General features: G+C 42.0%; 2 protein-coding genes across 3 annotated transcripts; one reads left to right on the top strand and one right to left on the bottom strand.

Annotated features, from left to right (window-relative positions):
• Positions 1-2,609: 2,609 nt before the first annotated feature.
• Positions 2,610-10,682, top strand: LOC142107204 (surfactant protein C-like). Its single transcript, XM_075190436.1, has 6 exons — positions 2,610-2,715; positions 4,538-4,675; positions 5,556-5,693; positions 5,901-6,017; positions 7,837-7,959; positions 10,379-10,682. Exons 1-6 carry the CDS (start codon positions 2,674-2,676, stop codon positions 10,469-10,471), a joined length of 651 nt encoding a protein of 216 aa, XP_075046537.1. The 5' UTR covers positions 2,610-2,673; the 3' UTR covers positions 10,472-10,682.
• Positions 10,683-13,059: 2,377 nt separating this feature from the next.
• Positions 13,060-21,339, bottom strand: LOC142107205 (surfactant protein C-like). Of its 2 annotated transcripts, XM_075190437.1 has the most exons (7): positions 21,283-21,336; positions 19,882-20,031; positions 19,592-19,708; positions 16,157-16,294; positions 14,634-14,750; positions 13,980-14,102; positions 13,060-13,491 (listed from the first exon to the last, which is right to left on the bottom strand). In XM_075190437.1, exons 2-7 carry the CDS (start codon positions 19,972-19,974, stop codon positions 13,408-13,410), a joined length of 672 nt encoding a protein of 223 aa, XP_075046538.1. In that variant the 5' UTR covers positions 19,975-20,031; positions 21,283-21,336; the 3' UTR covers positions 13,060-13,407. The 2 variants fall into 2 exon arrangements, with proteins under 2 accessions (XP_075046538.1, XP_075046539.1); XM_075190438.1 differs by lacking the exon at positions 19,882-20,031 and having other exon boundaries at positions 21,283-21,339.
• Between the last annotated feature and the right edge of the window lie 3,503 nt (positions 21,340-24,842).

The following is a 24,842-nucleotide window of genomic DNA, read 5'->3' as shown; positions in this document are numbered from 1 at the left end:
GACTCACTGTTTAGAGTTAGGACCACCCTATTAGCAGAAGCTCCTTGATGGGGCGGGTGGCTTATCATACATTTGCAAATATGTGTAACTGAGATTTCTGCATTTTATGTACGAGCAGAATAGCGGCTCTTTTACTGGTTCACAGCCGTGCGCTGGGGGATTTTCTCTGTATTTTCTTGCTTTCTAGATAACCCCAACCTTTCATGCACCTGCTGTGAACCTATAAATTGATTGAGCAACTTCCACTTCTGTATTGTTGTAAGTCAGCATTAAATCTGGTGTTGATGTATAGAAGGGTACACACTACAGGTTTTACACCGATCTTCGTGCCAATCAGCCGACATACGACTGTTCGGTCAGATATTATATGAGTTTGTATAGTGACACGATGATCTAAAGTCGTCCCAAAGTGCCGATCATCGGCTCACTTGGTTGGTCGTACTGTTTAATATCTTCCGACCAATCACCAACTGATCATGCAGTGTGTATGTACTCATGCTCATGATCTCCATAGAGGTTACAGAGTCGGGCTCTTTTCAGCCGATGCTAGTGATGAATGTCCTGGTGAATAAATGTAGAGAGCGCTGTAGAAGGAATAATTAATTTGTTCGTTCTGAAACAGAATATTTTGTTTCAGAGTCTAACGAAATTCATTAGGACATGTGGATAACTACAACAAGGCCTTTTAATCAATGTGACAATAATGAATGAATAATTGAATATTGTGCTGTCATTCTCTGAAGATTAGACCTGATGAAGAGCTCAGATCTGAAGGTAAATCGTGTCAGTGTGTATGGATGAATCATCAGACTGATCGGACCTTCAGTCGTAGGTACAATCGTTTGAGATAACACGTCAGTCGGAAAAATTCTTCAGTGTGTTACCTCTGACACTCCATTTGAAGCCTCCAAATGTCCCATACTGGTCTACAATTCAATAATAACTAGGAAGAAAAAAGAGAGCTGCCTGTAGGAAATATATATCTTTACATATCGGTAAGGTTTGGGGGGAATAAAGGGTGGAGGGACACGAGAGTGGGGAACGGGCTGTGTAGTTATCCACTACTGCCTAGAAAAACAATCTGTTCTCTTAGGCAGTAGTACCTTCTTTCATACAGTGTCATGGGTATGAAGATTAATCTATATGTATTCTATAGATTGTAAGCCCTCTTACCTCTCTGTCTGCACTACCCAGTATTGTTTTATTACTGTATTTGTTCACAATTGTAAAGCGCAACGAAATTTGCTGGCGCTATATAAATAAATGCTGATGTTTATTCTCACCATGTAACAGTATGAATACATATATTTCACAATAAATGTTAAATGTATGATGAACAAAAATTGTATATCAAACTCTTACTGGATATAACTTTTATATAAAGTAATGATACATTTGTATCATGTATCAATACACATCATCATCACCATTTATTTATATAGCGCCACTAATTCCACAGCGCTGTACAGAGAACTCACTCACATCAGTCCCTGCCCCATTGGAGCTTACAGTCTAAATTCCCTAACACACAGAGAGAGAGAGAGAAAGAGACGAGGGTCAATTTGATAGCAACCAATTAACTTACTAATATGTTTTTAAATACACAAACTTTCTTGCATTCATTGATCGTAAAAAGACACAATGTAACAATGTGGATTTATCACAGGATGTCTGCGTCTTCAATGTACTTTTCTGTACAGTGCATCCAGTGTAGCACGTCAATCTTCCTTATAGTTACACAAGATAACAATGTATTCCTGTGTTCAGGTGATTTGAACAGATATCTATTATCCTTAGTGGTCCAGTTACGTGTTGGCTGCTGATCAACAGTTTCTTTAAAGCCTGTGTCAAAAGTTATTATTTATAGTCCCGTGGTAGGAACGGATATAATGTGGTAACAGGACCATGTTTTCTCATAAAGAAACAGTGATTTATCTTTGCTCACAGTTCCACGTGAGGTTGTTGTGTTCTCTTGTTCACGTGGAAGAAGATACACTGGTTTGTTGTCCTTTGGAGACACCGACAGCCAAGGGTGTTATTCCAGAGGCCGTTCTGGAAAGGGTTGCTCTCCTAAAGAAGTATCTGGAGAGAAGTAAGTATGTCAGACCCATCCACCTGTGGGTAACGTGGGTGTCAGACATCATAAAAATTAAGGTTAATCTCGCTTGGCGTCCCATTACGCCAATGCTGAGGTTACATTACATGCAACGCAAAGCAGAGAATACGTCAGATTGGGAGCAGCTGGCTGGGCCGCCGGTGAAGGTTCGCTGGTCACCCGCCTCATGCCCACCACTGAGCCTGCACTCACCCTCACTCCTGTCCCAGTGTTTGGAGTTCGTACACTTGGATGTACAGTACGTTTGTACCCTGGGGTCCTGGCCGCCATCCACAGGCTCTGTGTTATTATTCTGTAAATTGCTTCCTGATAACTTCCTTGTTTTTATCTAACTTCCTACCTATAATCCTTACTGACGTAGATTGTGTTTGTTTAATATTCAATATTTGGATCCATGCCTTATTTATCAACTATTTCATTCATTGTTTAACTCTCAATATTACTAAATCCCAAATTCCTCAGGGAGGAGGGGAGGGGGGGGGGGAAACACCCCACATTTCAATCCATAAATACCCCAGGTGGCGCCTGAGATCTCCAAGTGATCACACACTGCAGAGATGGAACAAAAATCCCCGGAGCAGCTCAGCATGGATCTTCCTGTGAGTATTACTACTCTCCATAATACCCCTTCATACGGTATTATTAGAGTCCGGGTAATAACATATTGGGGTATTGTTATAATGGGAAAGTCTTGCAGTATTACAATCTAGCAGTAGATAGTAATAGAGATACTAGGTGGAGTAACAGTGTTGGAGTAATGTTTGGGTGAGCTGTGTCAGCAGCTTACAATCTAGTAGTAGATAGTAATAGAGATACTAGGTGGAGTAACAGTGTTGGGGTAATGTTTGGGTGAGCTGTGTCAGCAGCTTACAATCTAGTAGTAGATAGTAATAGAGATACTAGGTGGAGTAACAGTGTTGGAGTAATGTTTGGGTGAGCTGTGTCAGCAGTTTACAATCTAGCAGTAGATAGTAATAGAGATACTAGGTGGAGTAACAGTGTTGGGGTAATGTTTGGGTGAGCTGTGTCAGCAGCTTACAATCTAGCAGTAGATAGTAATAGAGATACTAGGTGGAGTAACAGTGTTGGGGTAATGTTTGGGTGAGCTGTGTCAGCAGCTTACAATCTAGTAGTAGATAGTAATAGAGATACTAGGTGGAGTAACAGTGTTGGAGTAATGTTTGGGTGAGCTGTGTCAGCAGTTTACAATCTAGCAGTAGATAGTAATAGAGATACTAGGTGGAGTAACAGTGTTGGGGTAATGTTTGGGTGAGCTGTGTCAGCAGCTTACAATCTAGCAGTAGATAGTAATAGAGATACTAGGTGGAGTAACAGTGTTGGAGTAATGTTTGGGTGAGCTGTGTCAGCAGCTTACAATCTAGTAGTAGAGGGTGATAGACACACTAGGTGGAGTAACAGTGTTGGGGTAATGTTTGGGTGAGCTGTGTTAGCAGCTTACAATCTAGCAGTAGATAGTAATAGAGATACTAGGTGGAGTAACAGTGTTGGGGTAATGTTTGGGTGAGCTGTGTCAGCAGCTTACAATCTAGTAGTAGATAGTAATAGAGATACTAGGTGGAGTAACAGTGTTGGAGTAATGTTTGGGTGAGCTGTGTCAGCAGTTTACAATCTAGCAGTAGATAGTAATAGAGATACTAGGTGGAGTAACAGTGTTGGGGTAATGTTTGGGTGAGCTGTGTCAGCAGCTTACAATCTAGCAGTAGATAGTAATAGAGATACTAGGTGGAGTAACAGTGTTGGGGTAATGTTTGGGTGAGCTGTGTTAGCAGCTTACAATCTAGTAGTAGAGGGTGATAGAGACTCTGGGTGGGCTAAGAATAGAAGTGTTGGAGTAATGTGTTGGGGTTTAGAAAGGTTATGACCACAGGCTTACAATCTAGTAGGAGAGGGTAATCAGGGCAGTAGCAGGGAAAGAAGAGTATGTTGGGGGTAATATTGGGATGGGGGTGAGGTCACTCTGGTAAAGATTATTATGTTAAAGTCACAGTGGGGGTAATAAGGGAAGGATTAGATCGAGTTGATGATAAAACGGACATAAGTGTATTAGTTCAATTAGGATCATATAACTGTATGCGGTTATTATAAAAACATGACTGCAGAGTAATAGAGTAAAAAAAGTGTAACATTTTTACAGTAAGAAATATCCCATATTATATTATAAGCCATGTTTACAGTGTAATGCGATGGTGTCAGTTCTGTTGATATAGACTATACGAGATAAATTTATCAAACCTTCTAAAAAGGGAACGTGGAGGTGTTGTCCAATCAGATTTTAGCTCTCATGGTCTAGAATGTACTAAGTAGATATATTTCTCCGGTTCCTTAGATGTATAACGTTGCAGCAAATCATATCATAACAGATATAATAAGTGGTTAATGGTTATGTCCCTATTCCTTCAGCCATACACCCGCTTCTCCAAACCGACACAGACCAGGAAGAAGTGGATTGTGGGTACAGCACTAGGGGTGCTTCTGGCTGGGATAGTTGTTGGCGCTGCGTTAATTGGAGTCTACATGACGCAGAAACACACGGAGGCGGTAAGATGCGATTAACCCTTTATAAAATACATAATTGTTAGTTGTGGAGAGAAGTCCTATCATCGAATTAGTGATCCCTATGATAACGCAGGAAACACTCCCCCTAATGTTATACAGATGACACCAGGAGGAAAGGATAATACACACCTCGCTGTACATTATAAGGATATTACAAGTCACAGAGGAGGTCTGTGATAATATAAGGCTGCAGGATGAGTGGATTGATCACTGACAGTGATATCCTCAGACCGAGGAGTATACATTGCTGGTTGTACAATTACAATCCTCCTATGTTACATCCTTACAGCCTATGATACAGCAGCTGTAATATAAATACAATAGTTTTATAGATCACACATCCCGTGATCATTTCTGTCTCCTTCGGCCATCACACCAAAATGTAGTATAAATAATTGGTCTAGGAGTGATCAGATTTACACAGTTACAGACTTGATACATTTAATGTTTTGTGGTTTGTTGGGTTTGGACGTCTGCCAATAGCAGAGCTTCTCCATGGTATAGTGAGTGAGAACAGTACTACGTACTGACCAAATCACAGCACAGATCACAAGACCACGCCCCTTTCCAAACAGAACACGCCCCTTTCCAAACAGAACACGCCCCTTTCATTGCTGCAGGTGTGATTTCAGGCATGGATATGTAAGATACACCTGTACCTTTATCATACAGTCAATGGGCTGAGTGAAATACATCAGTATATTTGCAAAATATATTTTTTTACACAGCTTTGCATTCTAGAAATAGTTCATTTAAACCTTCAATATTTATTGATCCTTTACTATTCGTTTTTTGTTCTGTGCAAATGATCCCGGCCGCCTGCAAACTATCACTACGTCACTGTTATCCTTTGCTTTTACAGATGGTAACAATGGCTTTCCATTCCGACGATGGCGAGAGCAGCCAGCAGACGATTTCGGTTGACGAGCAGGAAAACGTAGCCTTCATCTTTATAAGCACCAGCAAATATTCAGCCAGCGTTCTCTTTGATTATAAACGGGTGAGTAACGAGTGAGATTTCGAACGTCAATATAACAGGAGCGATTTACTAGCTTATAATAATAAGGTTATGTCTAATAAAATCAAATATTCAAATAAAGAGATAACTGAAGAGAAAGGCTTTGTGGATGGAAAGAATGTTACTGTTATTATCATGTTTCATATAAAGCAGTGACTGATTGGTGACAATTTCTCTCGTTCCTTATAGAACATCATTGGGATCCGGATGTCAAACAGCAGCAGCTGTTATGTACTGAGTATGGATAAATTCAAAACCCCCTCCCTACATGATATACTGAGCAGCATAAAATACTTACAGGCAAATGTAAGTAAATATCTGTTTGTCGGTCCGCATATAACTTTCCTCACATCCTAATGCGCTTTCCCAGGGACATTGTGCGCCTGGGCCAGAATTGGTCACATGCGATACGGTCTCATGCATGTTTACTGAATGTGATTACTCCTTTTCAATAAATATTAACTTCCAAAGCCTAAAGGAACTGGCAAGCACATAAGACTGGCTGGCTAAACCTCCTACCGACTACTCTTACCGCAGCCAGCCAGTAACGCCAGGAAACTGAATATCATGCAGCTGTAATGTGTTCTCTGTAATTTGCGGTGACAATTGACTTTCTACCTCTGCAACAATCTTTGTTATCGCTACATAATAAGAAATCAAGGCCTGAGAGTTAGATACTAGAAAGAGCAGGGTCCCCCCCAACAGCACAGAGTAGTGATGTGAGCTTCACATTGATGCGGGAAGATTGTGGTGTCAAACTCTCTGTCTGCATTGATGTTTACACTTCCAGCGTGTTGTTTTTCTGTTTATAAGGAGTGTCTATGAGGTTGTACCTGCCCTGTTGCCTTTTTGAAGTTTTAATGGTATAGTTGAAATCTGCATATGTTTGATTAGGTTACTATTTATATTATATATTTAAGAGGACTGGATTACAACCCGCTTCTGATAACCTGCTATGATGAGGGTTATAGTGCACTATAGTGTCAGGAATGATTACATGCACCTGTTCAGCAGTAAAATGTATCTGGAAATGATTTGAAAATGTTGCCAACTATGGGACTCTGGTATCTTACGGCCCTGATTCATCTTTCTACGCAACTTGCGGTTAAAAGAAGAGCACGGAACTCGAGCGTAATTTCGCCTGTATTCAAGTTCGTGCAGATCTCGAGATGCGTTTCTATTTTAATCTGGGGACAAATACGCTCTGTCTAAACGTTACTTGCCGTTTGTAGACAGACGCTATAGATTGCAGTATATACACAATGTATACGTGCAATGTAAAGTCACATGACAAAGCATGACAAAAGAAAGATATTTATAGCAAATAAATGAACATCACATAATAATATAATTATTTTTTATAAAACATATTTGTATTAATATTTTTTTTCCCCATTTCATACATATAGGAGGATGTTCTTAAACGTACTGATTATACACACTGCGTTTTTATAGTCTCTCTTACCTGCATACACATTATCTGTGATATCTATTCGCACGCATACTGTAGTTTGCAATTCAAAGACAATGCTGTCATCACTAACAGTCAGCACTTACACCCGCCCTGTATCTGGTGAAAATAATACGGCTAAAATAACGCATTCCGCCCCTCAAGTCGTAGGCAATCTTGTCATTTGCGTTCAGACATGAATTGCATGCAATTGCCATAGGCAAACCGAGGAAGGGGGGGGGGCTAGTGCCTGGAAACCCCCCTCAAGCCTGGGGCACTGTATAATTGAGGTGGCTGGACCCTGCCACCACTACACATGGCTCTGCTTGAAAAGGGAGAGCTGCGTGCACCTAACAGTAGTCCACGCAGCATTGCCCATGTATATTATAGGGATAGGAAGAGTTGGAGAGCAGCCAAACACTGTTTACAATATAGCCACGCCCCCATGCATGCTGGTCACGCCCACTGGTGGCGTGGTGTGGAATCCCTCCCTCTACAAATCCTGCGTTTGCCCCTGCAATTGCGTTCCATGTCGTACACTGAATCAGGCCCTATGCATTCAATGTTTTTATTACATATTTACTTTATCATGTAACATTATTGTTACTTATATTTTTGTCACTTATCACATTTACCATTATTATTTGACATTATTTTTATTCCTTATTTCCACAGAACACTCCTCTTGATGACACAATAACCTACAGCTTTACGTTGGGTGAGGAAGCAAATCGTAGGGATCTGGGGATCAACGTAAATATTCTCTGCAGCGATGTCGCCATCTACTGGGCTAAAACGGTAAGTTCAGTCTGTATTAGTATTGTAGAAGGATGGAGCTGGCTCGTTAAACATTAGAGGTGATTACTTAATTGGGGATCTGTGCACACGTCTGTGGAAAACATTCTACATATACAAATACATTATTATTCAGCTAAGCCCTATGCTTTAAAGTTTGTATTGTTTAGCGGACGGCTCCATAGCAGTAGGACACACAATTATTTACTTTTCAAACCTAGTTCAATTTTATGTGCAGTAACATTTTTATTTGCTACTTTACCCAAGCACATTTTATATTACTTTGTGTTCCTTATTTTAGTACTCAAATTTGAATTATTTGTTAACATATGAGCAGTTTGTTACATTTTCAGCTAATTTGTACATAGTTACATATACTTATGGTGAGATATTAGTGACAAACTGCATTCTGATTTCTATCGGCTCAATCCCCAAACTGGCCGCCTCCAAACTGTTAATTGATGATTGGACTTTATTGGAAAACCGCGTAACAGCTCAGTAAACTGTGCAGTGACCACTCCTCTTACTGCATGACTCCTCCCACTTCCTCCAACTTCATTGGTTAGCGGCATCCAGTTGTTTCTCGCTGTAAGCCAGGGGCCCGGTTGAGGAGAGGAAAATGGGATTTAAAATAAACAGGGCCCCCACTCTGACCGGTCATGTGTGAATGGTGATATCAGCAGTATAATTGTACAGATCAGTTGCATAGATCCCACGGCAGCCAGATTTCCACAATCTATACATTGGCAGACACTTTACATAGGACCCGTAGTGTACAGACCGCACAGACCCCTGTACATAGCATCCCATTGTGGTCAGACACTGTACAAAGGACTCCACAACTGCACAGACCAACCATTACCTGTCTATATACAGACACACTGCACATAACCCGTTCCACAGAGCCCCCCATTACCAGATACTCTCTACAGAGCCCCCCATTACCATACACTCTCCACAGAGCCCCCATTACCAGACACTCTCCACAGAGCCCCCCCATTACCAGATACTCTCTACAGAGCCCCCATTACCAGACACTCTCTACAGAGCCCCCCATTACCAGACACTCTCTACAGAGCCCCCCCATTACCAGACACTCTCTACAGAGCCCCCCCATTACCAGACACTCTCCACAGAGCCCCCCCATTACCAGACATTCTCCAGAGCCCCCCATTACCAGACACTCTCTACAGAGCCCCCCATTACCAGACACTCTCTACAGAGCCCCCCCATTACCAGACACTCTCTACAGAGCCCCCCATTACCAGACACTCTCTACAGAGCCCCCATTACCAGACACTATCCACAGAGCCCCCCCATTACAGACACTATCCACAGAGCCCCCCCATTACCATACACTCTCTATAGATCCCCCCATTACCAGACACTCTCTACAGAGCCCCCCATTACCAGACACTCTCTACAGAGCCCCCATTACCAGACACTATCCACAGAGCCCCCCCATTACAGACACTATCCACAGAGCCCCCCCATTACCATACACTCTCTATAGATCCCCCCATTACCAGACACTCTCTACAGAGCCCCCATTACCAGACACTCTCTACAGATCCCCCCATTACCAGACACTCTCTACAGATCCCCCCATTACCAGACACTCTTCACAGAGCCCCCCATTACCAGACACTCTATACAGAGCCCCCCCATTACCAGACACTCTATACAGAGCCCCCCCATTACCAGACACTCTATACAGAGCCCCCCCATTACCAGACACTCTATACAGAGCCCCCCCATTACCAGACACTCTATACAGAGCCCCCCCATTACCAGACACTCTATACAGAGCCCCCCCATTACCAGACACTCTCCACAGAGCCACCCCATTACCAGACACTCTCCACAGAGCCCCCCCATTACCAGACACTCTCCACAGAGCCCCCCCATTACCAGACACTCTCCACAGAGCCCCCCCATTACCAGACACTCTCTACAGAGCCCCCCCATTACCAGACACTCTCTACAGAGCCCCCCCATTACCAGACACTCTCTACAGAGCCCCCCCATTACCAGACACTCTCTACAGAGCCCCCCCATTACCAGACACTCTCTACAGAGCCCCCCCATTACCAGACACTCTCCACAGAGCCCCCCCCCCATTACCAGACACTCTCCACAGAGCCCCCCCATTACCAGACACTCTCCACAGAGCCCCCCCATTACCAGACACTCTCCACAGAGCCCCCCCATTACCAGACACTCTCCACAGAGCCCCCGTTACCAGACACTCTCCACAGAGCCCCCCCATTACCAGACACTCTCCACAGAGCCCCCCCATTACCAGACACTCTCTACAGAGCCCCCCCATTACCAGATACTCTCCTAGAGAGCACAGATCACTATATGTCAGCGATGGGCTCTTTGGTTATATATTAAATGCCGGATCTCCTTCTAATTCCAGGTGAATCGGCAAAATAGGAAGACGGCTGAAGGTGACATTACTGTTATCGTAATTGTAATCAAGAATGATGAGAACAGTTTGGCCCTTTCATGAATGTTATTCCCAGCGCATTCCACTACCGTCTACAAGTCAGACCGCCTACATGGTGACAATACGCAAAGCGATAAATCAAAATCACCTTCATGATGGAATCAGTTCAATCCCACAATAATCTCAGTCACCCGTATAACAGTGATGAACATATTATTAGTATGTTTTATTGTGAGGAAAATCACTTTGTTCAAATAAATATCTTTTAAAAGGGGTTTTTGTCTTCATTCAACCTTATCAACTCCTTCATCTTGTACTAAATATATTGCTTTACCTCTTGTTCTGTGCCTTCCAGCCATGTTTATTTCACCAGGCAGCGGTTATTATCTGTATTGCTCATGGAGAGGATATAAAGCTCCCTTCTGGATACAACAGAGCCCAGTGCATATAGTACAGCAGAGCTCTGCGTTATCCGGGGCACCGGAGATAAACATCTCTCTGGTAGTAACAACAGAGCCCAGTGTATATAGTACAGCAGAGCTCTGCGTTATCTGGGGCACCGGAGATAAACATCTCTCTGGTAGTAACAACAGAGCCCAGTGTATATAGTACAGCAGAGCTCTGCGTTATCCGGGGCACCGGAGATAAACATCTCTCTGGTAGTAACAACAGAGCCCAGTGTATATAGTACAGCAGAGCTCTGCGTTTTCTGGGGCACCGGAGATAAACAACTCTCTGGTAGTAACAACAGAGCCCAGTGTATATAGTACAGCAGAGCTCTGCGTTATCCGGGGCACCGGAGATAAACATCTCTCTGGTAGTAACAACAGAGCCCAGTGTATATAGTACAGCAGAGCTCTGCGTTATCTGGGGCACCGGAGATAAACATCTCTCTGGTAGTAACAACAGAGCCCAGTGTATATAGTACAGCAGAGCTCTGCGTTATCCGGGGCACCGGAGATAAACATCTCTCTGGTAGTAACAACAGAGCCCAGTGTATATAGTACAGCAGAGCTCTGCGTTTTCTGGGGCACCGGAGATAAACAACTCTCTGGTAGTAACAACAGAGCCCAGTGTATATAGTACAGCAGAGCTCTGCGTTATCCGGGGCACCGGAGATAAACATCTCTCTGGTAGTAACAACAGAGCCCAGTGTATATAGTACAGCAGAGCTCTGCGTTATCCGGGGCACCGGAGATAAACATCTCTCTGGTAGTAACAACAGAGCCCAGTGTATATAGTACAGCAGAGCTCTGCGTTATCCGGGGCACCGGAGATAAACATCTCTCTGGTAGTAACAACAGAGCCCAGTGCATATAGTACAGCAGAGCTCTGCGTTATCCGGGGCACCGGAGATAAACATCTCTCTGGTAGTAACAACAGAGCCCAGTGTATATAGTACAGCAGAGCTCTGCGTTATCCGGGGCACCGGAGATAAACATCTCTCTGGTAGTAACAACAGAGCCCAGTGTATATAGTACAGCAGAGCTCTGCGTTATCCGGGGCACCGGAGATAAACATCTCTCTGGTAGTAACAACAGAGCTCAGTGCATATAGTACAGCAGAGCTCTGCGTTATCCGGGGCACCGGAGATAAACATCTCTCTGGTAGTAACAACAGAGCCCAGTGTATATAGTACAGCAGAGCTCTGCGTTATCTGGGGCGCCGGAGATAAACAACTCTCTGGTAGTAACAACAGAGCCCAGTGTATATAGTACAGCAGAGCTCTGCGTTATCTGGGGCACCGGAGATAAACATCTCTCTGGTAGTAACAACAGAGCCCAGTGTATATAGTACAGCAGAGCTCTGCGTTATCCGGGGCACCGGAGATAAACATCTCTCTGGTAGTAACAACAGAGCCCAGTGTATATAGTACAGCAGAGCTCTGCGTTATCCGGGGCACCGGAGATAAACATCTCTCTGGTAGTAACAACAGAGCCCAGTGTATATAGTACAGCAGAGCTCTGCGTTATCCGGGGCGCCGGAGATAAACAACTCTCTGGTAGTAACAACAGAGCCCAGTGCATATAGTACAGCAGAGCTCTGCGTTATCCGGGGCGCCGGAGATAAACATCTCTCTGGTAGTAACAACAGAGCCCAGTGTATATAGTACAGCAGAGCTCTGCGTTATCCGGGGGCACCGGAGATAAACATCTCTCTGGTAGTAACAACAGAGCCCAGTGTATATAGTACAGCAGAGCTCTGCGTTATCCGGGGCACCGGAGATAAACATCTCTCTGGTAGTAACAACAGAGCCCAGTGTATATAGTACAGCAGAGCTCTGCGTTATCCGGGGCACCGGAGATAAACATCTCTCTGGTAGTAACAACAGAGGAGGAGGAAGAGAAGACAAAGTTACAGAAAGGCAGTTACAATACAATATGTTGGTGGAGAACTGAGTATGTGCTACATGAACAAACAGTCAGTATTTAACTTATGTGCAAAACAGAACACTAATTTGCACCCCTTGCATTGTAAGATGGTTTTGTCCAAGAGACTGAAATAAGAAGTTTCTCAAGTTAAGATCCTTAATGAATCAGGCCCTTAGTGTTTAATGGACTACTTAGAGGTCCTGAGAGGATACGGTACACATATATTATATATTATACATTAATATATCCAGGAGGTTATACTTTTAACAGCTTAAGAAATTGGTTTAATCAAATATCTTTATTTTCCCTTCACAAATTGAGAACACTTTCTTTATGTGTCTGTGATTACAATAATACATAATACGCTTAACATTTATAATCAGAAAAGTTATATTATATATATATATATACTCTAATACATGTTTGAGTCTACTGAAGTTTTGTAGTTCATCAGTGTAATCATGATCATGGGAAAATATGTACTCATTGTCTTACACTGGTCTCTTATGGGAGGGATTAATAACTCATTGGGTCATGCTGTCACTCTGAAACGCTCTACATTCCGCGCTACTTATCGGCCAACACCCACTAACACAATCCTGGTACGAGGAGCTTACAATCATCTCCTCAGGACTTGATGGTGAGTTCCGCCTTCAATTTGAAGATCTTGAATTTGAAAGAGACCTTCCAGCGCTGGTGAGGGGAGTTGCTCTAGAGAAAGGAATATACACATATATTTAGCTGCTGTGTAGCTGTGAGGGAGTGAGACACCCGCTAAACACTGCAGATAGTACAGAAGGAGAGAGGTCAGGGGAAGACACATAGATTTGTGTGTCATCAGCGTAGAGGTGGTATTGGAGGCCGAATGAGCGAATTAGTGCCCCAAGAGAAGAGGTGTACAATGAAAAAAGTAAAGGGCCAAGAACAGAACCTTGTGGGGCCCCATAAGATAGTGGGAGTGGAGGGGAGGATGTGCCAGAGGTACAAACACTAAAGGTTCTATAGGTAGGAAGTGAACCATGATAGAACTGTGTCACACAGACCAATGCAGTGAAGGGTGAGTAGGAGAAGAGGGGGATCAACAGTATCTAAAGCAGCAGAGAAGGTCCAGGAGAAGGAGTATGGGGAAATAAACAAACACTTATGTATAACCAGCTACAGCGCATTACCATGAAGTGCAATAACCAGAGGTCGCTCACCTGGGTGGCCCAGTAGATGGGGAGGTCACTGCACAGGATGTTAATGAAGACCCCCAGTTTGGAACGATCGGCTTTGTCTCCTTCCTGAAGATTATATGATAACTCACCGTCACTTGTGATGTTCTGCAGGAGACGAGAATCAGGGGGCTTATTAGATAAAAGGAGGTGGCTGAAAGTGGATTAAAATACGGTCAATTATAATAATATAGTAAAATTACTACGTTTTATAACACTGACTTCTAGGGTAACGATCATTTGTTTTTAAAATCATTTTTGGCATTTCTATCTGTTACAGTAATACTTATTCTTATAACAGGTGCTACAATGTTGTTAAGGAAATTATTGTTAAGAAGTATTGTTTTCAGCAAAAGAAAAAAAGGAATTTAAAAAGTCACTATGCGACCAAAAAGTAATTTGTAATGTAATACTACCCTTAATTTCCTAAAGAGCAACACCCTACCTCGTTTTCATGCTGGGGTAATTTCTTGTGTTTACATTGGACTTTATGGGGTATATTTACTAAACTGCGAGTATTTCATGGTAATTGAAATATAATTTCACATATTTTGTTATATCTCCATTCAGTGCATCATTTAACAGTCCTGATTTTAGATTTATCCATTATAACACATCTAATAGTGAAAATGACTTTACCTGTTTCTGGAAGTGTTTAATGCTTTTCAAGATACCGCTCATTGTAGGTACCTTACTGCCCTTCATCCCCGCGATATAACATTTGTGGATGCTCATAGGCCTGACCCCGATAATATTCTGGGATGAAATTAGGAAACAGGGAAACAGGTATTGGAAAACATTAGTACTAATATATATATATATATTGTTGTTTATACAGTAAAGGACATTTTTATCATGTACCGCATATTAAACACAATCATTTTCATTTCTTACCACAAAGGTAAGGAATGAAACATTGTGACTATTTATTAAAATTATTCCCCATTGACAGCAGTCACGAAAAACTGCTGTTCCTGCAAACTGACAAACGCACCTTTTTCACGGTATCTTCACTCCCGATGACATATGCGATCCGGCGCAGCCTTGAACGTAGATGTGCGCATACTATGTCCAAAAACCTTGGACATGCGCACAAACATATCTAAGGAGACGATGCAGCGCGTGAGAGGGAGGGATCATATGATCCCTCTACACCGGCGCTGTTCAACAAAAATGATAGTGGACGCCAGCCTGAGCTGGAGTACATTAAGGAGAACAAGTCCTGAAATGGGACTCAATGGGGACTGCTTTTGCGCGCGAAGAAAAAGGCAAAGCAGTAGATAGCGATGCCCTAATACTAAATAAGAACTATGCTTAAAGATGCGGCTATTGGCAGCTTTCAGGGGATTTTTAAGTAAAAGTAAAAGTGATTGATAAATAGGCCCTGTGGCTCTGCTACTCAGTGCTTTGGGGCTACCAACAGTTCATGTTTTCAGGATTTCTGTCTGTAGAAACAGGTGAGATAATTTACTGACCCAGCCAAATAGATTAACTCATCTGTGCCTGATTAAAGAAATCCTGAAAACATGACCAGTTGGTAGCCCTGGAGGATGGAGTTTGGACACCTCTGGTTTAGCCAAATAATACAATGAAATGATAGATAAGATGGATATAAAGTAAAAATCACAGAGCACTTATACACCGAGTCCTGTGACATCACAGAGCACTTACACACAGAGTCCTGTGACACAAGTGACATCACAGAGCACTTACACACCGAGTCCTGTGACACACGCGACATCACAGACCACTTACACACCGAGTCCTGTGACATCACAGACCACTTACACACCGAGTCCTGTGACATCACAGAGCACTTACACACAGAGTCCTGTGACATCACAGAGCACTTACACACCGAGTCCTGTGACATCACAGAGCACTTACACACCGAGTCCTGTGACATCACAGAGCACTTACACACCGAGTCCTGTGACATCACAGAGCACTTACACACCGAGTCCTGTGACATCACAGAGCACTTACACACCGAGTCCTGTGACATCACAGAGCATTTACACACCGAGTCCTGTGACACAAGTGACATCACAGAGCACAAAATAGATGGATATATTCTACATCAGTTTCAGTGGACATAAATTGATAACAAAAACTACAAGACTATAATGACTGGTAATGAAAGTCGACCTCTGATCACTCACATTATTGTAGTCGTACAGAACTGTCGTCGATTCATTGTTGGTGTGGACATAAAACGTTGCCACATTCTTTATATTATCGACCATGACCGTCTGATGGACCTTCTCCCCGTTCTGGTCATAGAAAGCCATCTCCACCACCTGGAAGCCACAACCGGCCGTTACACCGTTATAGACACCTGTCAGGAGTGTGTGAGGGTCTATACACGTTATAAAGTTGACCTGTCTTTAGATCATCAATTAAGGCGTCATGAATGCAGAAATTGTTTTTGTAACTTTTTTGGCAGTCATCTCCCCAACCCGTTACCGTGTGATCATTGTCATCATTCCTTATCAGTTTACATGTTCAAACGATCTCCTTTACATGTACGTAATAACCACTGTTATCAAGAGTGTAAAGGAGAGGGAAACAGCAGCCATGTGAATAAAGAAGAATTATGAAACAGGCATGATTATATATATACATATCCATGTATTTTATATAAACACACTTCTTTAAAACACATTAAACGCTTGCACAAAGTAACAAGGCCATGTGGGTTTAGAACATTATATGATTATACGAAGCAGAAAGCAGGGAAAGGAGAATAAGGTGCACTGAATCTCTCATAGGAAACCTATGATGAATAATATGGAACCTTAATAAAATATAACTTTTAATGGTAAATTAAAACCAGCGATTTATACTGATATATCCTCTATAAAAACAAATGTGTGATTTTAAAACTAACTGGATGCACTGTTAGCCATATATGAAATACAATAAGGGGAATGGCATGTATATACAGAAAGGTACTAAAGTACTCAACTATAGATTAGGAAGCCTCATAGAATAGATGCTGCCTATAGCAACCAATCAGATTCTAGCTGTCATTTTGTAACATGTACTAAATAAATGATAACTAGAATCTGATTGGTTGCCATAGACAACATCTCCACTTTTCAAAACTCTCAGCTTGATACATTCTCCCCCCCCCCCCCCCCCGGGGCTCACTGTTTGTATAAACTATTTAATCACTTAATTGTGTATTTTTATTGCTAGTAAGTTTCCTATAGTCACTTAATAAATCACTGGTATAATTTGAACATACGTTCCACTGGGAACAATGATTCAGAAATTACAATTAAGATCTTAACCAATTATTGCCCTATATTAAAACTGGACCCAGCTTTATCACAGCATATTCTCAGTAAGCCTAAGGGGATTTATTTATTTTTAAAGAATGACATAACCCTAAATTCTTTTCTTTTTTCTACTAAGTGAGAATTAAAATGTAAACAACAGTTGGGCAATTTGTTAAACATTGGCAAATATTTAACAAATTACAAAATGTTGTTTTTTTTCTTTGCAACTATTACAGAGTTTCTAAATATTGTCACAAGGATACAAAAGAATTCTCAGATTCAGATAATAAAAGGTTTAAACAGATAACATTAGTGATCATAGTATACAAGACATGTTTCTATATTTTACAGCTCAAATACAGAAGGTTGGAAGATCAGAGTCATTGAACATATTAAACAACAGAGGGGGTGACCCAATAATGGGCAAAAGACGTTCCTAGGATGATATGTGGCCCTCCGGGCTCCTTACCGCTTTATTGTCGGATGTGTGTGTTATAGCTGTAACATTTGTATAAAATGCTGCTGATGTGTCATTACAGATGTCTCTTTCTTTTATTAAATGTATTGTTTTAACTTATTACTGAGATTAGGGGTGATGTGCGGCCCCTTTTGAAGGTTAGAGGGCCGCCCATGTTGCCCCTGAAGTGTCAGATTGCCTATCGCTGGGGTAACTGGCTCCTCAGTTTAGCTCAACGAGAAACATATTTGATTTTCACATTCAATAATTTTATTATAAATACCATTAATCCCATATACTGCTTTTACAAGTGTAAATAAACACAATAAGACAGCAAAAATAGGTACTAACAGACAAAGAGGTACAAGGGTGCTGGTCACAAGACTTTTACCCCTAAACGGCTCAATAAGGGCCCCTTAATTGCAATACTTTTATTCTTAAAATATTATATTTTTTTTACCATACATAGACATTTATCAAATCAATTATGTTTATTTTTCCTCCAGTACCATCGTCTAACCTGTAGCTATAAAGCAAGATTTTTTTAATCCTAATATCTCAGGGATACTTTACTAATGTCCTATATGAAGACTGATATAAGATAAATCTGGGGTTATCTTATTCATGTATTAGATTATATATTGTTTTTTTAATACATTTTACATAATATATAATATTTTTGTTTATAAAAGTAAAAAATTGTGTCTATCTGATATTGGTGGAATATGTATTATTGAATATACAGGGCCTGATTCAGAAAGGAACATATTGCTGATGCATGCAGTGTTTTGCGTTAAATTGATATGAGCGTGCCCAGAAACAGACAATATGTCCGAGAAGTTCAGTTTACGTCATCCTACAATTTCATTGGTGCACCGGGGAGGGGACTGGGCGTTAGTTCGTAGTCAGTGTACAGTAAGGGTCTGCTAAGCTGGAGCGCACATAGCAGTGTCCGATTCAAGCTTTGGGCAACTCACAGGTACGTGATTTTCTGTCGTATCACTTGTACCAGCTACAGGTCGGGTGTAAGTGCTGATTACTAGTGATGACGGTTGTGTGTGCAGCTAGAACATGTGTTTGTATCAGCAGCTACAGGTCGGGTGTAAGTGCTGATTACTAGTGATGACGGCTGTGTGTGCAGCTAGAACATGTGTCTGTATCAGCAGCTACAGGTCAGGTGTAAGTGCTGATTACTAGTGATGACGGCTGTGTGTGCAGCTAGAACATGTGTTTGTATCAGCAGCTACAGGTCGGGTGTAAGTGCTGATTACTAGTGATGACGGCTGTGTGTGCAGCTAGAACATGTGTTTGTATCAGGAACAACTGCAATAATGCATTTTACATACAGTAGACATTAATAAAATCCTGATTAATGTATTTCATAGGATTTTTTTTTTCTTTTAATTGTTGTTTTAATAATGACTAGGGCCTGATTCATTAAGGAACTTAGGCAAGAAATTTCTTACTTAAGTCTCCTGGACAAAACCATGTTACAATGCAAGGGGTGAAAATTAGTGTTCTATTTTGCACATAAATTAAATACTGTCTGTTTTTTCATGGGAAGCTGCAGATTTTATTAACCGGCTGTAGCGGTGGATCTCCATTTGGGAAAATCACCTAGGATAATTATTAATAAGCGTTGATGTTGAGGTAGACTTATATTTCTTATCGTTTATTTGTTCACTAATGGAATTGTCTGTGATATATCAGATTGTTGCTCATACCAACATTTTCAGAATACAGAAATCAAAATATAAATAAAACGTTGGCCACTTAAACACCTTACAATCATTTAAAATGACACAAAAATATTTTATTCCCTGGAAACCACCAGAGAGATCATCCGATTTACTCACCGCTTCAGTGTGTTTCTGGGTCATGTACACCCCAAGTAATGTGGCCCCCACTATAACAACAGCCAGGAGCGTTAACACAACGATGGGCCATGTCTTCCTGGGGGAAGCACTAGAGAGCTGGAAAATTAAATGTTCATGAGCAAAATTTTATTATATATATATATATATATATATATCCCTCCGTCTCATATCTATCTATCTAGTTCGTGCATCATTATTAGTACTTGACAATATTGATCTGTGTAATATATATATAGGACTGCCCCACTGTACAAAACAAGTATTTTTACCTTATGTCTAGTTTCCCACATCTGTTGTAGACTGTAAGCTCTAAGGTCCAGGGCCCTCTCACCTTTATTGTGTCTTGCTGGTTTGTGATTCATAATATCTTATAAGTCCTCTCCCTGGCGACCGTACTGCACAATGTTAACCCTATTTAACTGATTTATTTTACACTAATAATCAGAATATTATCACTTTTCAAATTTAAAATTCCTTTATTGAATTATCTCCTAAAGTTCAATCTTAATCCTCACGTTTGAATTATTTGTAAACAGATCAACAGTTTATTTTTAACCTTGGTTTCTATATACTTACATGTACTTATACGGCCTGATTTAAGCTTAGATTTATCAAACCTTCTACAAAGGAGAAGTGGGGTCGTTGCCTATAGCAACCAATCAGATTCTACCTATCATTCTCTAGAATGTAGCAGATAAATGACAGCTAGTATCTGATTGGTTGCTATGGGCAACAACTCCACATTTCCTTTGTAGAAAGTTTGATAAATCTACCATTTAGAGTTAGGAGCATGCAGGGAAAATACCGCCTACTTCTGCATGTATAACTGACATAGGGACTTATTTGCACCCACTTTGTGGAATTCCCTCCCTCGCACAATAAGACTTTCCTCTAGTCTTCAAACTTCAAGCGTTCTCTAAAAAACCCACCTCTTCAGGCAAGCTTATAATATTCCTCTACCACCCTCTTATCCTCCCAAGGTTACCCTATTACCACCCTCTACACAGCTAACACAAGACAACAACCCTCTGACCAACATTGCTGTGTGACTGATCACACAGACACTGAATACTTTTTACCTTTGCATTCTAGCTGGTCCAATGTGCAATATGATGTAGCACATGCCCTTGTGTATCAAACTCCCATTGTCCCATAGATTGTAAGCTTGCGAGCAGGGTTCTCTTACCTCTCTGTATGTATTACCCAGTATTGTTTTATCACTGTTTGTTCCCAATTGTAAAGCGCTACGAAAATTGATGGTGCTATATAAATATTGATGATGTTGATGATTTACGTGCACATTCCATACTGCACGTGTACCACAAATTCATATGGATATGTCCATATATACCTTTTTGCACATCGTTGACTGGGGTCTCCTTACTCCTGGCTGCAGGAAGCACAGGCAGAAAGCAGTAAGAGCGTGGTCACGTAATTAAGTCACATTTAGATATGTCGCAATTATGTGAACACATGCGCAGAGAAGCCTTTTAGAAGGCAAATCTCTTGCAGGTCTGGAGTATTCCTAACACTAACTGAGGCCCTAGGTGCGTATCTTATCCTCCTTTACTAGACTGTAAGCCTGCTGGGTTATGCCATCCTGAGAATTCCCCAATGCTACAAAACAATCAGGTAACAATCATATTACAAGGAGTATTCTGACAACTTACAGGAAGGACCAATCTGGAGCGGTCTGTGCATTTCTGGTCCATGGTACCGCTGTATGATCAGCCCTTTTTGCAGGAACCATATTTATGGACAGAAATGTGGAGGGTGCTTTCCCTCAGAAGGAACTTGGGTTGTGTGCCAGCGAATGCAAACAATAGGCACATGGCACGCTAGCTACAGTCAAATATTTTGAAGAACAAAAGACATGAGTCCAAAGACAAACAAGTATAACAAGGAAGCGCTATATCCATCCGGATAACAGAACAATGTAACATTTAGAGGGATATAAATCAGATGTTTATTTAGTAGCATCGCTTCAGATGGTCCTATAGGTGCCCTAGATATTATATATGTATCGTGGTGTTTTGGGATTATAGATCTGTACAGGGCTTTGGTTTCTCATCTCAGGATAAGTAACTAGTCATGAACACAGATCAGGACAGAGGCGTTTCCCCTCGTCAGTTCCCCCAGATTCCTGGTATCTGTCTTATTGGGTTACTATAAAACATGTATAATACCCAGTCCAACATAAAGCACTGTATTGTACTGTATATACCTGTCTTGTTGTTTGTGGCTCACTAGAAAAAATATTATTATTAATAATAATAATTAATGTAGTTTTATTGTGTGAACTTGCATTATTTAGATACAGTATATATTTTGAATTACTTTACACAACTTTGTTTATCATTTCAAACCAATACTGGACACATAGGCTTCAATACTGCTTCAAAATGCTTTAAAAAATTTATAATTGTATTCAATTAAAAGTAAGCAAATCGGTTAATAAACCCTGAAGCATTACCTTGATGCCTATGCTGGTAGGTGAACTTGTGCTCTATATAATAAAAAAAAACAGCAGTGTTTTCACACCTGACATTGACACTATTTGAGACTGAGACCAGAGGGGAAATTTACTAAGGGGCACTTTCCAAACTCACCTAAATTGTATTCCGTTTTTTAGCCACACCCCTCTAGACTTTCATTCTTGCGCTTCCAGTGGCTGAAGCCGCAAACCGCATGTGATGTGTGGAGGTTTGAAAACCCCCTAAATCGCATAAGGTTTGGCTTAATCTCTGGTGAGACCGCCCATTTACCCGCAGGACAGCCAATCAAGAGTGGTTTCTTATTCATGATTTGCTGAGTGGGGGAAGAGACTGCTCCTGATTGGCTGCCCTGCAAGTAAATAGGCAGGCTCACCCATTAACTCATTTTGGGTCAGGGAGATCTTGTGCAAGTCTGTCTCATCTAAATGTTTTTGTTTTTGTTTTTTTAAATTGAAATTTTATTATAAAGAATTGAGTAGGGAAAGATCATTTATTAATAAAATATTGGTGCCATTTGTTTTTGTTGCTAAGGCAACAGTCGGGACGCTGTCCTTTCTAGCGCCGCATCACGGCATCGGGTGCAGCCGGGCACTTGCGCATTTGTCTAAAATGATTATTATTCACCTGGGGGCATATTACCCCCTCTTGGGCTCCCCTGCTCCCATTGGCCAACCTGTGTATATAAGGCAGGGAGGGCTTAGCCTCCCTGCCGGTTATAGCGCTCAGTTACCTGTCTGCTTGCCTGCTCCTGTTGCTTGTGAAACCTTTGGATTGATTATAGTGTATGACCCTCTGCCTGGAGCCTGGACCTTAACGGTTTGCTAGTTGCCCTGACCTTTTGCCTTGTTACCCGGATCACCATTGCTCGCTGCCAGCCCTGACCATTTGCTTGTACCTGACCACATTTCCTGCTTCAGACCCCAAGACCTTTGGCTTGCCCCTTACTCCGCTTGTACCATCTCCCAGCTATCTAGGGTGGCAGTACGTTCATAAGCTTGTACTACATTGAGTTTAAGTCCTGGGGGCTTCTGAGTACCTGTGAGCATATTCAGCTCTACGGGAAAGGCGGCTGCTCTAGGTGAAGACCTCTACAACTGGTTCTACAAGCTCATGGTAATACTGTCAGCCGTAACATTATAACCGGCCGTGAAGAGTGGAAAAGCCATTTCCATGGATGAAAGCGGGACGAATTCTTCTCCAGCTCAAGTTTTGGTGGGCCAAATCCAAACTTTATCCCAGATGGTCCAAGGTCTGTTGCATCATTTGTCTATGCACGAGGAAGCTGCTAGAGCCTCACGAGCCCAGCAAGCTCCCCTGGCCCCTACTGTGAAACCCAAATTGAACCTGCCTGATTAGTTCTCTGGAGATAGAACCTTATTCCGCAACTTTAAGAAAAGTTGTTAACTTTATTTTGGAGCTTCAAAAGAGTTGGCATCATTATATCCCTTCTGCACAGTGATCCTCAGTCCTGGGCATTTAGTCTTGCTCCCATGAGCCCACCATTACAGTCCGTTGATGCATTCTTTAATGCACTGGAGCTGCTCTATGATGATCCGGACAGAGTGGATTCGGCTGAATCTCATCTCAGGGCCCTGAAAGAGGGCTGTCGCTCTGCTGAGGAATATTGTGCGGAGTTCAGGCAATGGTCCACGGACAGCAAGTGGAATGACCCGGCACTCCTGAGCCAGTTCCGCTTGGGTCTTTCCAAACAGATAAAAGACTCTCTGGTGCAATACCCAATACCAGCTACACTGGAGAATCTAATGCAATTGGTCATCAAAATTGACCGCAGATTTAAGGAAAGAAAAGCTGAGAGGGATACTACCGTTCCCTCATACTGTCTTCTGACTCCTTCTGCTGCACCATTTGAAGCCGCTGAGCCCATGCAGCTAGGTGCTTATCGCCTTACTTCGGAACAAAAATGAGGCGACGTACCTTAGGCCTTTGTCTTTATTGTGGCAGCAGGGGCCATCTCCTCCAAAGCTGTCCCAATAAGCCAGACAAGTCGGGAAAAGAGCAGGTCTAGAGAACAGCGAAGAGGTTCGTCTAGGACTGCAGATAATATCTTCCAAGAATGCACTCCTGGTACCTGTGGAGATTTCCTTTGGTGCACAATCTACCTCTGTCTCTTCCTTCCATGACCTTGGTGCTGCTGGGAATTTTCTGGATCTGGACTTTGCCCGTTCCTTGGGGATTCCTGCTATTAAGCTTAAGTCGCCCATCACTGTCTGTGGCCTGAATGGTGGTCCTCTATCGGGTGGAAAGATAAGTTCACAGACACCTCTATTGCAGCTCACCGTGGGAGCGCTACATTCTGCAACCTAGTCATTCTATCTTATTAATTGCTCTTCTGTTTCTGTAATTCTGGGACATCCCTGGCTGCAGCTCTACAGTCCACTCATTGATTGGAAGACAGGAGACATCAGTCACTGGAGTCCTTCTTGTTCCTCATCCTGTTTATCTTTGCCCGTTCATTTGCTCCAGGTCCCGCTAGATCAGCTGCCTCTACCCTACCATGAATTTCGGTATGTATTCTCCAAACAGGCAGCTGACACATTGCCTCCACATCGCGATTACGATTGCGCACTTGACCTAGTTCCCGGCTCTAAGCTCCCTAACAGAAGACTATACTCTCTCTGTACCGGAAACGCAAGCCATGGAGGATTATATTAAGGAGAATCTATAAAAGGGCTTTATTATGCCTTCTAAATCCCCTATAGGAGCCAGGTTTTTCT

The sequence above is a fragment of the Mixophyes fleayi genome, chromosome 11 (assembly GCF_038048845.1).
Source record: "Mixophyes fleayi isolate aMixFle1 chromosome 11, aMixFle1.hap1, whole genome shotgun sequence".
NCBI lineage: Eukaryota > Metazoa > Chordata > Amphibia > Anura > Limnodynastidae > Mixophyes > Mixophyes fleayi.
The sequence above is the reverse complement of the archived record's forward strand: the minus strand, read 5'-3'. Positions and strand labels throughout refer to the sequence as shown.

Coding starts and splice junctions, on each gene's coding strand:
- LOC142107204 (XM_075190436.1), top strand. CDS start 2,674: ATGGAACAAAAATCCCCGGAGCAGCTCAGCATGGATCTTCCT. Junction 4,676..5,555: donor CGCAGAAACACACGGAGGCG/GTAAGATGCGAT, acceptor TTGCTTTTACAG/ATGGTAACAATGGCTTTCCA. Junction 5,694..5,900: donor TTCTCTTTGATTATAAACGG/GTGAGTAACGAG, acceptor CGTTCCTTATAG/AACATCATTGGGATCCGGAT.
- LOC142107205 (XM_075190437.1), bottom strand. CDS start 19,974: ATGAATCACAAACCAGCAAGACACAATAAAGGTGAGAGGGCCCTGGAC. Junction 14,103..14,633: donor TTAAACACTTCCAGAAACAG/GTAAAGTCATTT, acceptor CGTCTCCTGCAG/AACATCACAAGTGACGGTGA. Junction 13,492..13,979: donor CCATCTACTGGGCCACCCAG/GTGAGCGACCTC, acceptor TCCTTTCTCTAG/AGCAACTCCCCTCACCAGCG.